Genomic DNA, 14,075 nt, shown 5'->3' with positions numbered 1-14,075 from the left:
ACATTTTCTCGTCGAAAAGGTTAATTAACCAGACTGTCCGCAATCAGACAGAGAGATAGATTCTTGGTATTTGTAACATTGTTTTCCCTATTCACGGTGCAACTTGTATATTAAATATAGCTTTATATTGCAGATGCTTCTTTGAAGTTACAAATGACAATTGTTAGTTAAAACTTATGAGTTGTCTTTTAGTGAACATGCAATCTAAGGAAGATATATATATATATATATATATATATATATATATATATATATATATATATATATATATATATATATATATATAAGTTGCGCTTTCATAAATAGCGACTTTCATGAGTTTACTGACAAGTCTGTGTGATTTACACATCAATAATGTATCACAAAACTAAGAACAATCCTCGAGAAACCATAATGGGGACCACAATGCATGCATGTGAAAAAAAAAGGTAAGTCACAAATTGTCGCTGACGACAATATGTACACGTATATTTTTTCAGCCGGTGACAATATGTACCGATGGACAACAGTATATGCTATGAGGGTAAGTGTATATTGATGCTGACGACGATATATACAGGACGACAATATATACAGGACGACAATATGTATCGTCACAAGAGCTACTTTTCCGTTCTGAATTACATTTGCTTTCCTTATCAGTTCTGACCTTCAATTCCAATGCTATGATATTGCAGGCAGTATATTAGTGGTCTTCAAATGTCACTGTGAGTATTGATAATGATTTATTTTGTAACCTATGTATACTTTTTAACCTTACATTTGTATTCAAATATGTCATTCAAATTTAAATAAAGAATTTAAACACGTACATCCATTCATATACGAAAAATAGCTATATACTTCATCAAAACATTCAAATTACAGACTCGTTATTTTGATCTCTATACTTACAAAGACTGTTCAGGCTGATCCAAAATATGACGGCATTCTTCGGAATATCTCGGATGGGACCATGGAAGCTTACATGATGCCACCCTTTGCGTCAAACCACGCATCGTTCATTGAGCCTCTTCCAAATGGTGACCTTGTCATGGCTTGGTTTAGTGGAATATCGGAAGGGATGAGCAATGTTGCCATTGTTTTCAGCCAATTGAAAAATAATTCCAACCAATGGTCAAAAGCACAGGTCGTGTCCCAGAGAAAAGGATACTCTAATCAAAACCCAGTGTTCTTTTATGATAATAAAACAGATGCTTTGTACCTTTTCCACACGCAACAGGAAGCAAAAAAATCACAACTTGGAACAAGAAGTGAAGGTTCACATTAAATTGCTTTTTTTCTTTGAAATTTGAATTCATATTTGAATAAAAGTCTGCATATTGTTATGTACATGTATGATGAATCATTTTTATTATAAAGAATCCGCAGAAATATGGGTGTTGAGTGCATTGAATGTGACGAATTCTTCCAATATACGGTTTTCCCCACCGCGCGTGATGTTTAAACACAAAGGTGAATACTTCGTATAAATTTTGCTTTCATGTTAATAATTTTGTCAAAGAAATCTTATTTTTAATAAAAATACACATAATTACAGCATATTGTGCCGAGAAAAATTGACAGAAAAAGCTTTTTTAACTAAATAATTTTATAAACTTAAGGAATAATAGTCATTAACCATTTAGAGTTATCTTTCTTCTTTGAGGGTCTATGAACGTTGATATATTGACGATCAATAAGATTTTACATATATCAGTGAACATTTAAGATTAAGAACAGAAAAGATAAGATACTGTAGACGGATAATAATCCTTGTATATTTTTGATTTCAATTTAAATTTTGGTCAAAAAATAGGTTCGTTTGATCGAAATAGAGTTGTTGTATCTTTGAGAAATACATGGTTGTACCCTATATACTACGCCGGCGGATCCAGCAAGGATCAAAGTTCAAATCTAAAGGAATGTGTGGATCACAACGTGTTCAGTTCTTGGCTAGACCATCCGTTTTTGGACACCAACTATCTGGTTCAACCATCCGTCATCAGGCCAAAGAAAGGTAATTAATATAAGCGTTTATTAATTTCTTTTCATGTATCAAATTACTTTAGCTTGATTTGTTCAATTGAAATGTACACACAGTAAAGTTTTCAGTGGTTTCTTCCCATTAGCATGTGAAGACAATACCTTGATTACATTTTTTTTTTTTTTTTTTTTTTTGAATTTCAAGTACTTGTACATGCAGGTCCCTTTGATCATTTAGTACAATTTTACATGTATTTCTTTAAAGAAAGCATATCGATTATGCTTTTAATATTGTGGAATAGTTCCTTTTTTCTGATAATTGGAAATTGTTATAAAAAAAATTAAAATTTAGTCCTTTAAATACAACATTATTTGTAAACGAGTATTATGACTGTACATGCTTCCAATGAATACAAAATGCAGAGAATATACAATATGCCTTCATGGCTTTAAGTAAAAAATTGGAGATCTGCTGACATTAGACCAAAGAGATATAAAAAATTATTTTATAAAATCAACCTGAAATTATTGCAAATTGAGGAAAAAACAAGAAATTAAAACCAGTGGCATATTATGAAAGGACAAGGGAAAAAATCTTATATACAGTGCTGAGTATTTTTAGAATATATCCATGCAGTTCATGAATTCTTATAGTACACTTATTCGCTTATTTCAAAAAAATTGCAAAATACTGCCACCCCGCTCTTTTAGGTTGTATATTGTATGACAATATAATTTCTGTCCATTCATTAATTGGAAGAAATTATAAAAGGCCGAAAGACGAAAATCAAAGACAGTTCTTGCGCTGATCGATGCAAAAGGAGAAAATAATTTATCATTTGAAAGAATTTTTCTTAAAATATTCAGGAAAAAATGTTGGGATTGATTCATTAAATGAAGAACAAGTTGTTTCTCTCATTTCAAGGACATTGGAATCAAGAGATCGCTTCTGTTTCTCTGGGCACGATGTCAAGTCACATTTTCTTTGAACTAAGCATGATTATTTAGTAGAAACCATTCTTTAAACAGGCAAGTTAATCGTACAATGAAAATAGGAAAGGAAATTTACTGGGCCTGCCAATCAGGCGGTGAAGCATCAATTTCGCAACCACCAGGTGTCGTATATATTGCTAAGTCAAAAGAATAAGTAAACTAAAATTCAGAATAAATATAACAATGTAAATTATGCTTTCTTCCATTGATGATAATTTTAGATTTCCCATAAATTATGTAATATATATGAAGATTTGGATGATTTTAGAGATCATGTTTAGTCTAGACAAAGAAGCGGAAGTTATATGCATATAAATAAAAAGAACAATTTATATACATTGTCCAAACTCCTTAATTGATTTGCACTAAACTTTAAAAGGAACTTATACATTTACTTCAAACTTAAAGGATTTGACGTAAGAATGATTAACGCACATTTGCAAGCAATTTGATTTCCTAAAGCAAAAATGTTGAAAAGTACCATATAAATTATAAATCTTTTACATCTGAAAAACATAATCGTATAACAAGGGGGGGGGGGGGGAGGTTGCGAAACAATTTCCAATAAATAACTGTTTAATAGATCAACATCTATCTATTGTCAATTTAGCAGAGAACTTAAAATAGCTTAAATAAATTATAGTAGTATTACAAACACATGTATTGATTTCAATATGAGTAACTTTTTACAGGAGTTTATCAATATTCCTCCTATTGCATAGAACAGAGAAAATATTCATCACAGATCTCGATATATGTAGTCATACATTTTAAAATTATATAAAGTGAATGCACTTCAGCCGAGACAAAGGTATTTTTAAGAATGTTTTAACACCACTGAAAACATGTTGTGTTTATAGTTATCAACAAAAAATCCATCTAGACATTTTCATAATATTCACAATAAAACAATAGAATGTCATTCAAAACCTCATTGCGTCTCTATTTTTACAATGAATATGTTTGGAATTTGCTTAAAAATCGGAAATCATTATAATTTATGTGTCTACATAATTTGTTTTAGGTGATCTGCGACTCGTGGCATTCTTTCGAGACAGGAGAGCACAGTACATTTATAAAGCCGATAGTTCTGATGATGGTAAAACGTGGTCTAAACCAACAAAAACAACATTGCCCAATAACAACAGCGGGATAGAAGCCACGGTTCTCAGCAGCGGTAACTTTGCTATCGTGTACAATCCAACAAACAAAGATCGAAATCCTCTCAGTATTTCACTGTCTACAGACCAAGGTTTGTACTATGTGGTAAATATATGAAATAAAGTCATTTTTGTGAGGATACTCAAACTGGATTGTTATTGTTAAGGACAGATGATAAAAAAAAATGGATGTATGGTTTGGTATATTTTTAGGACTTATTTTGGTTGTTAATGATGTAAATATCAAATATCTGTAAAATGTTTGATGTTCAAAATTCTAACTTTCTGCGTTCGCCGTTTTAAATCTTTGCAACATATCTTGCAACTCTATATCAGTTTATAGGATATTAATGAGAAACTTCGAATGAAAAACCAATTCTATGCGATTAAACTTATTCATTTTACATATATTAATATGACTATTTGTTATTTTCATGATTTTTGAAAACAAGTTTGTATATAATGGAGTCCCACCATAGAATAAGAGAGATAACTAATCCTAAAATTTCCCATAGTTTGTCTTACCAGAGTTTATTAATGGAGAACCTTAAATACCTAGTTCAATGAAAAGTAACTGAAAATTAACCACCTCTTCGTACTTTATACAATTTTTCGAATTTGAATCTAATGCTATATACATGTAATTGTTGATAAAAATCAATGTTGGGAAGTTAAAAAACAAAACAAAGGGTCATTACTCAACAAGGAGATTAAATGCAATATACTGAGTTTCAAAAACAAAAAGAAAAGATAAAAAAAAAAAAAAAGATGATGGGTAATACCATTCTTTATTAATTCATTAATTATCCGTTAATTTACCTTATCTATCAGTATAGTAGTGATGAATACTAAATACATGTAATTTAGTTTATTGCTACCGAAAGTCAAGCATTTCGCTAAAATGTTTAATAAAAATATTAATATTAAATATATATGTGAACATGACCATAATTAAGTTACGTGTATATGAACGTTATATATACAGGTCTAACTTGGAAGTACACAAGAAACCTAGAATATAAAACAGATGAAAATGGAGTCGAGTTCAGTTATCCCACCTTGTTTCAGGACTCCACGGGCAGGATTCATATCTCCTATACATACAATCGAGAGACAGTAAAACACAGAGTCATTCCGAATGAACAATGGATTATGCAACAATAAAACAATAATAGATTCTTCTTGGTTCTTATCTATTCAACACATTTACAATCCAGGTTTGCCAATGGTATTATAAAATATGTAAAATATATGTATTTGAATAGAAGCTCTTTCTTATACTGTAACTTTGTTTTTTTTCTGTGTTCATGGTTTATCTTGAATGCTTTTTTCATAATTACAAAACAATATACTACAAATGCTCAGTAATATAACATGTATTATATATACATAAACATGCACTGTATTATCAAGGGATTTGGGGGAGGGGTTCCCTATTTTTCTGAGAATGGTAATTTACTGTCAATTTAATATTTTTATTGAAAGGCAGTTTCCTACAGTACATCCTTCTCTTTGTTGCAGTAACCCCCCCCCCCCTTTAAAAAGTGTTTTTTTCTTTTTCAAGTTGGGCTATTTTTGCATTATTTATAGGAGCTGTTTTGTTTTGTTTTATCATGCTTGAGGAAGCATTTTTTTAACTTGTCAAATTTTTTTTAGCCCAGTTCCCCCACTTTGGAAAACAAGTCGAAGAGCTTGATAAATAATAAAAAGAACGTTTTATCATTTTTACACTTGTGACCATTTCACCTTGCCTTATGGATCCTCCAGTGTCATGCAGGTAGTATTAGGGCTGTAACCGTTATACAACTAGTATATTGTAATGAGTTCTTTTTGGATTTTGTAGAGTTGAGAAGGAAAACAATATCAATCAGAATAAACAAATAAATTTATTAACACAAAATAAATAAAATAGAAAACAAATAAATTCTATGTCATTCATTCACTCTCGCATACAGGCTCACACACCGAAAATGAAATAAATGTAATAGTAAAGTGTTAACTCAGTTTTCACCAATTCCGATACTTTACATTAATTCAATATTAACTTCTACAATTCTGATTCAGTAAGTATCAGATATTATATCAAATGAAAAATTCACCAAAATTGACTTAAATAATATTCCGAAAAACTCAAATAATATTAGTTAATAATTATATATACTTCAAAAAGATAATTTCCTTTTCTTAAACGGCTGAAAGTTACTCAATAGTTACTAAATCACAACTGCTTATAAACGTTCACCGGAAGTCACACCACACGTGCATCCGCCATTAGCACTCATCTAGGAACGTCTAAGTCCTGTACCGTTCTCTCGTCACCACGTGGTAGTTGCTTTAACCGTAGCCCCGGGTCTATCGCCTCCAACTGCGGTTATCCTACCAACATCGGTTCCTGGTCTGCATCGACGATCGGGCATGACACGACTGCCCTCAATCCAACGCTCCCCACTGACCTCAAACGCTTATAACAGTCGTCAACTGACCCTCAGCCCGTCTTCTAGGTGCACAATACTCTCTCAGCACCTTACGCACTGAAATAAATTTACTTTTACAAAATCTAACCTATATTACAACTGAAAAATGGAAATTTATAATAAACCACCTATATACATTATTCGAACACTCTTACCGGCTAGAACTGCATACACACGCTGCAATAGTCCTCCTAACAAGTTATATGGCTACCCGTTAAATTCAGTGCTATATCTCACCGAAATATATTCGCTATTTGTATAATCATGCAGGGGATAAAGCAAACGTGGTACACCTCCGGCTGGTCACGCTACCGGACACCAAACTAGATCTGACCACTCTGACAAAACCAGTCCCTTTATATAGTGGCAGCAAAACAACCCCAACAGTATGGAAACCCGTTATAAAAACATTTAAACAATATTTACAATAGACTAAAAAATCAACTTCGTCACATATATAATAATAATAATAATATTTTATTTAGAGAAGGTAGCCTGATTAGTGTGGCACACTATTCTTCCTCGGGACCTTCTAATTACAACAAACATTACATCAAAAATATCAAAGAATAACAAATAGTAATTGAGACATCCAGTACATAATATTTACAAGATCGCATAATGATAATAACAATCAAATATAATAGAATGACAGATAAAGTGATATAATCTCGCAATTGTAAGACATGACAATACAAATATCTACATTTATACAAAAGATATCAAATTAGAATAATTAAATACTATTGTTGAGGATAAGTCTTTCTACATTTCGCTTAAAGACTTATAGAGTTGGTGCACATCTTACATTTAAAGGCAAACTGCTCCATAAATGAACACCAGATTATTGAAGGGAATTTTTAAACAAATCTGTTTTGTGTTTTGGTAGACGAAGGTCATGAGAATTAGATTCTGAGCGTAAAGTATAAGCATTAGAAGTTTGAAAAACAAATAAATCATTTAGGTAAGCAGGGCTCTGATTGTAAAATATTTTTTACAACAAGATACATTTGTGTAAAGTTAATAAATCAAAAACAGATAGCCAGCCTAATTTTTCAAATAGTGCCTTTAATGGTGCATCAGGAGTCGCATTAAGTATGATTCTAGCGGCCCTTTTTTGGAGCTTATGGATTCTTTCCATGCAACTGCCTGGTGCATTACCCCAGATAGTCAGACAATAATTAATAGAAGGCAGTATGAAGGCATTGTAGAATAGTTTTCTGGTTTTCAGAGGAAGCAATTTCTTGATTTTTCGCAAGGTAAATAATTTATATGTTAAAGATTTGCAGACTGAATCTACATGGTTATGAAAATTTAGTGTATGGTCTATATGAACCCCTGGTAGCTTTTCTGTTTCAACATTGTCAAGGTGTTTGTCAGAAACATGCAGACTCAATTTTGGATTATTTAAGTTTGATTTTCTTTGATGGGTTCCTATCAGCATACATTTTGTTTTATCACCATTTAAAACCATTTGATTTTCTAAACACCATTTTTCAATATTTACTAAATCAGAATTTAGAGTTGTTTCAATACACGATATATTGTTCTCAGAAACATGTAGAGTTGCATCATCGGCAAACATATCAATGTTTGTTTGAGAGACATGTAAGGGAAGGTCATTAATATATAACAAAAACAGTAATGGGCCTAATATTGATCCATGTGGCACTCCTGCTGTGACAGGTAAGACATCAGAAGAAGATGTACCAATTTTTACACATTGTTATTCAAATACGAGTGAAACCAATTAATTGACAGTTGATCAAAGTTGTAATTCTTTAATTTATCTATAAGAATGTCATGACTTACTAGATCAAAAGCTTTGCTGAAATCCAAGAATGTTATGCCTATGAGATTATCTTGGTCCATTGCATCCAACCAAGCATCTGTTAGTTTAGTGAGTGCTGTTTGACAAGAGTGAAATTCTCTGAACCCAGATTGAGATGTTGTAATTAGATCGAAAGTTGAGGTAAAATCTCGCAATTGGTTTGCTATGTGCTTTTCAGTTAGTTTGGATAATGTTGGTAGTATAGAAATGGGACGGTAGTTACTAGGGTCTGCTTTGTTACCTTTTTTGTATACAGGGGTGACTTTTGCTTGTTTCAACTTCAATGGAAAAACACCACTACTAATGCTAGTATTATTTAAATGAGTGATTGATTTTCCAATGATACTATCTGATAGTTTTAAGAGACGAGGTCCAATGAAGTCAATGCCTGCCGATTTATTTTCATCAAGCCCGTTTAACAACTCAAATACTACAGTTTCGCTAATAGGTGTAAGGCTAAAAAAGTTTTCATCACCAACTTTAGATTTCGTAAATTGTTTTAACAATTCTGGGTCAAATTTGCAGTTTGGTAGATTATGCAATAGCTTACTTGAAATTCCTGTGAAGTGCTCATTAAAAAATATTTGCAATTTCTTGTGAATTGTTAGTTTCTGATTCATTATGAGTGATATGGGTAGGAGTAAAATTTTTAGAATTAGATGCCAATTGATTTAGATATCCCCACATTTCTCTGGAGTTTGAACTATCCTCAATGGCTGATCTGTAATACGAAGTTTTTGCATTGTCAATCAAGAGTACAACTTTATTTCTCCATGCTCGGAAATTTTCAAAATCCCTCTGATGGTGGTAAAAATCTCGTAAATGTCTAGCTTCGTTAATTTCTTTAGTTAACCATTTTGGTCGAGTTTCACTTTTAACTCTTTTGTTTTTAACTCTGGCAAAGCTGTCAAGGACATTATTAAACATTTTATAGAAAGTATCAAGGATATCATTAGGATCGTGTAATTCTGCAAGACTATCAAAATTTTCATTTTTTAAATCAGACAGAAAATTAGATTCGTTAAAATTATTGAAATCACGGTAATACATGGAATGGAGGTTTTATTTTAATGTACTTTAATCAGCAAGATGTAAATACATTTTAAATTCACGAAAGCATGAAAAGATAGATAACTCCATCTATAAGACGTCAAGAAACACCAAAAACCTTTCTGATATATAAAAATTGCATTTTTCTAACTTATTTATACTTAATAGGCCAGGTTTCTAACGACCCAACTCAATAGCACATATAGAGGTTAATTCAAAACATTAATGTACGGAAAATAGCAACTCTCTAAATTGTCATCTAATAACAAGTATTCACGACTACTTGAATGCTGCAGAAGCGTTTAGTTCTACGTTGTAATCCCCCTCCCCAGATTTTACCTTTAAAATTGGAATTACTAACTTTAATCATGGCTTTATCAACTTTAATCTTGCCTTTTCCAACTTAATCTTGGCCTTTTCAACTTGGAAATTGGAATTAACAACTTTAAATTTGATTTTTCTAACTTAGAAGTTTGAATTACCAATTTATTCTTAACTTCTTCAATTTTGAAATTGGAAATTCCATCTTTAATCTTGGCCTATCCAACAAACTTGGCTTATCAAATTTGTAACTTAGTTTTTAAACTTTAAAGTCGTACTTCCGACTATAAAGTAGGTTGACGAAAAATTTTGTTGACACGAAAAAAAACGCACTCACACATATGCGTATATGCATTTTTACTATTTTGGGTATAATTTTAATCGATATATATATATATATATATATATATATGGACCGTTCTCTAGGAAAAGGGGTCTTAATGACAAAATTCTCGAAATTGACTTTTTCAAATATTTCAAATCTACAACAAATTTAGGACACACAGTCAAAATTTGAGGATTTAATTTGTTATAGTTTCAAAAAATATACGTGTTTGAAAACAACATGTTGTAATGAAACAATAACGTCATTGACATTATTCAATAACGTCATCTTTTTTAAAAAAAAAATGGCGTCTTAGAAACAGAGAATAAGATTAATTTGATGATGAAATACAATTTTAACCTAACTTTATGCTTCCCCTTTTGAATAAATATATCACTAAGGACATTTATTAGATTATTTAGTGTGTGTTGCACAGTGAATAACTACAATAAATACATGTTTATGTATATCAACTTAATTTCATAAAGGTAAACTATACTTCTTGCTTTCAATAAATACTGTTGAAAACGACAAAGAAAATAATTATGATAACAAAGAAACAGGAAACTAAATACAAAACAAAGCTGTGTCATTATGTGTACGTTATTCAAGCGATTGACAGGCCCGATGGGAAATTTATGAAGAGGTAAATGCTTGCGAGAGTCAGTGATACCAATGGGATACAAGTTTGGCTTTCCAGAAAGCCTGAAGTGTCATCTCTTTGGCTTCATTAATGTCACAGAATAAACAGTGGAATGTAACATTTTTCCTCAGCTATTACAGACAGAAGAACTTTTTTTTCAAAAGGGGGGGGGGCACAGAATAAACAGTGGAATGTAACATTTTTTCCTCAGCTATTACAGACAGAAGAACTTTTTTTCAAAAAGGGGGGGGGCACAGAATAAACAGTGGAATGTAACATTTTTTTCCTCAGCGATTACAAGCAGAAGAACTTTTTTTCAAAAAAGGGGGTGGGTAGTCAGAAAAAAATTACAACTTACTGAATAATCTTTCACTAGGAAAAAAAGGGGGTGTTCAAACTCGAAATTCTTATTTCGTGGATCAGAGGGAAGATTTAAACTTTTTGACTCTCTCGAAAACACATTGGGGAGGGGGGGGGGGGGTATGAATATGCTGCAACAAAAAAATGTGGTGAAGGTAGAGGCAAGCTGCCTTTCAGTAAACATTTGCAACAGTTATTTCAAATATTTTTTATATATGTGTTTAAAAAATGTAAGCACTGAGCAGTATTCGTATTTGTAAACAATTGTTATACAAGAGGATGGGTAAAACCTTAGCGTTCCTGTTGACTTTACATTACAGCAGCTTACTCGGACAACAGCCAAGAAGTTTAATGCGCTAACTTGAATTAGTCCGGTGTCATATAGTGAGACTCCCACCCCCATAGTGAGACTTCCCCCGGAAATATGGCTATATATAGCGGTAAGACTCCCCGGTGGGGGGGGGGGGGGGAGAGAATTACTATATAGTGAGACTTCCCCCCTAAACGACCATAGTGAGGCTTCCCCCTTCCATGTTCAGTAGTATTTTATTTACATTGACGATGTATATATATTTGCATTTTGATAATGATCTTATAAAATAGATACATGTATGAATAAATATAGAAGTGCGCATTAAAAATTTATCGTGCACAGTAAATAATTGAATTGTTCCGAAATGATTCTTATCAAAAGAAATACATTTAACATTTAATAGATCATTCCTCGTGGACTCTTGGAATTTGCTTATGTTAACCTTCCTGGGGAATGCAATAAATACAATATAGTAAAGAAAAATGTATACTTGTAACAATAACGTACATTTTTCATTCAGTTATCTCACATCAATATACATGTACATGTCATCCCATAATTATTTTTGGCTAACAAACTGTTAAAAGGCTATTAAGATGTTTTAATTATTAATTAACGGAGAACTTTTATTCATATACTGAATAATATTGTTTTACAATGAAATAAAATATTCCGGAAACTACATTTGAGGGGAAGTCTCACTATGAAAGGGGGGACTTCCCCGGGAGAAGTCTCACTCTATTGCCAGTCGATCTTCCGGGGGGAAGTCTCACTATATAGCCAGTCTTCCCGGGGTATATCTCACTATATAGCCAGTCTTCCGGGGAAATCTCACTATGGGGAAGTCTCACTATACGACACTGACCCTCAATTGATTTCGAAAGATTTTCCACTTTTAAATATATGGTTTATCCAAAGAAATAACTCTCACATGCATCTAAATATAGGTCAGTAATAAAATTTACACGGTATAAGCTAAAATTAGGCATTTACAAATTATCTGAAAGAGTACCAATTTACCAACCGTGATATTTAATTAGGCTGTTCAAGGAAACAATCATTTTATATAATAATATTTCAAGAATAAGAGAAGTGATTTGATAGCTTTTTTGACACTAACCAATAATGCAATTTAAAATTACACAAAGAAAATGATTGCAGATGCTATAATTATAAATTCTCAAAATACGAGTCGGGTAAAGATATTGCGTCTTTTATACAAAGGTAACAATATTGTATTTCTGACATTTATTTTTTATAGTTCTAACAAAAAACAAAGAATAGTGCATACATGCGTAAAAATTCACAATGATTATATAATCTTTCTTCCAATGCCTGTAGTTTTAACATTAACTATTTGTTTTAAAAAAAAAAATATTTTTAAAAATGGCATCAGGTTATTGAATGACTATGATACACATAAAGGTAAAATTTTCGACATCAATTCACATCAGTTGTATAAATTAAACTTTTAATGCGAGTATTTACTTTGATTTTGTTTTTCTGTAAATTCTTAGATCCACGCCTTGGCTGATCTAATCGATGCCATGTAAAATGTACTTTGATACACACGCACTGGCCATCATTTACGTAACAGCCTCGATAACTGCATGTTATTTGAAGACCCGCCACTTTGTTTTTTCTGTAAATACTTTGATCCACGCCTTGGCTGTTCTAATCAATGTCATGTTTAGTGCATTCTGATACACAAGCGATGACCATGATTAGATAACTGCATGTATTTTGAAGACCCACCACTACCCAAGCGATATTGTCTCTGTGACTCTCTATGATTTATGTGTAGTTTTTCTTTTTTAAGATGGCCTGTTTGACAGATCGTCCATTCTTTGTCATTTTTGTTTACATCTCTATATTTAGAAATCGTGTCATTTGCCAGACCACCAGCTTATCAATGGCAGCTTACACTGGGGCTTCATATCCGGGGTTACAAACTTAATGTGTCATCTCTCGAGAGAGATGACAATAAAATAACTGGCCTATCCTGGTTACGATTTCTTGTCTTTTAATATGATGATCCTCACTTCTGCTAATGAAACTCATTCTTCTACGGACACAATACCAAGCTATGTGGTACTTTTGTATTCCCCTTAGAGGCTTAGGAAAGTCTTCCATTCCAGCCACTGTCATGCAGGGTACTGGGGAGCCGAGATTGCGACTGAAAACTGGTCCACAATTGTTTGAAGCTGATCAATGGAGTTGGTCTCTAAAGTTTTTTAATTAAAACAAACCACCAGCTATGCTGCAAAGTATATGACGTTGAACTTGCATCATATATACTGTTTTGTACTGCTGTCCCGTCATAATATGCCACATAAAATACATGCATTCCACTCAAAAACTGTTCCTTGATTTGGCGGTTGCAATTATCAGTATGAATTGTAAGTTCTGTATTGAAAAAAAACGCCTAGTTCAAAGAATTGAATCTGGCCCCATGAGTATTTGTACCTTTACACACTATAGTTTCATGTTAAGAAATTTAAAAAAAAAATGAATTTATAGGATATCGTCTACTCGAAACACAAAGATCTGGATTTTGCAAAGAGTCAAGAAATAGGGCGGCACCATTTGGAGAACATTATGAGGTTTAACTCATTGGTATCGGAAAATCAGTTTTTGTGA

At 32.3% G+C, this 14,075-nt stretch overlaps 1 protein-coding gene and 1 long non-coding RNA gene across 2 annotated transcripts; one reads left to right on the top strand and one right to left on the bottom strand.

Annotated features, from left to right (window-relative positions):
* The first annotated feature begins 490 nt into the window (after window positions 1-490).
* LOC133188197 (uncharacterized) lies at window positions 491-5,289 on the top strand. The gene is made up of 6 exons (XM_061323577.1): window positions 491-523; window positions 899-1,259; window positions 1,363-1,455; window positions 1,799-1,999; window positions 3,983-4,210; window positions 5,104-5,289. The coding sequence occupies exons 1-6, from the start codon at window positions 491-493 to the stop codon at window positions 5,280-5,282; spliced, it is 1,095 nt and encodes a 364-aa protein (XP_061179561.1). The 3' UTR covers window positions 5,283-5,289.
* A 696-nt stretch (window positions 5,290-5,985) lies between these two features.
* On the bottom strand, window positions 5,986-6,923 carry LOC133188968 (uncharacterized). Its single transcript, XR_009721359.1, has 2 exons — window positions 6,748-6,923; window positions 5,986-6,649 (listed from the first exon to the last, which is right to left on the bottom strand). It is a non-coding gene; the product is annotated as an uncharacterized LOC133188968 (long non-coding RNA).
* Between the last annotated feature and the right edge of the window lie 7,152 nt (window positions 6,924-14,075).

This window comes from Saccostrea echinata, unplaced genomic scaffold, assembly GCF_033153115.1.
Source record: "Saccostrea echinata isolate AGI-Se365-2 ecotype Australia unplaced genomic scaffold, CSIRO_AGI_Sech_v1 ptg000016l, whole genome shotgun sequence".
NCBI lineage: Eukaryota > Metazoa > Mollusca > Bivalvia > Ostreida > Ostreidae > Saccostrea > Saccostrea echinata.
The sequence above is the reverse complement of the archived record's forward strand: the minus strand, read 5'-3'. Positions and strand labels throughout refer to the sequence as shown.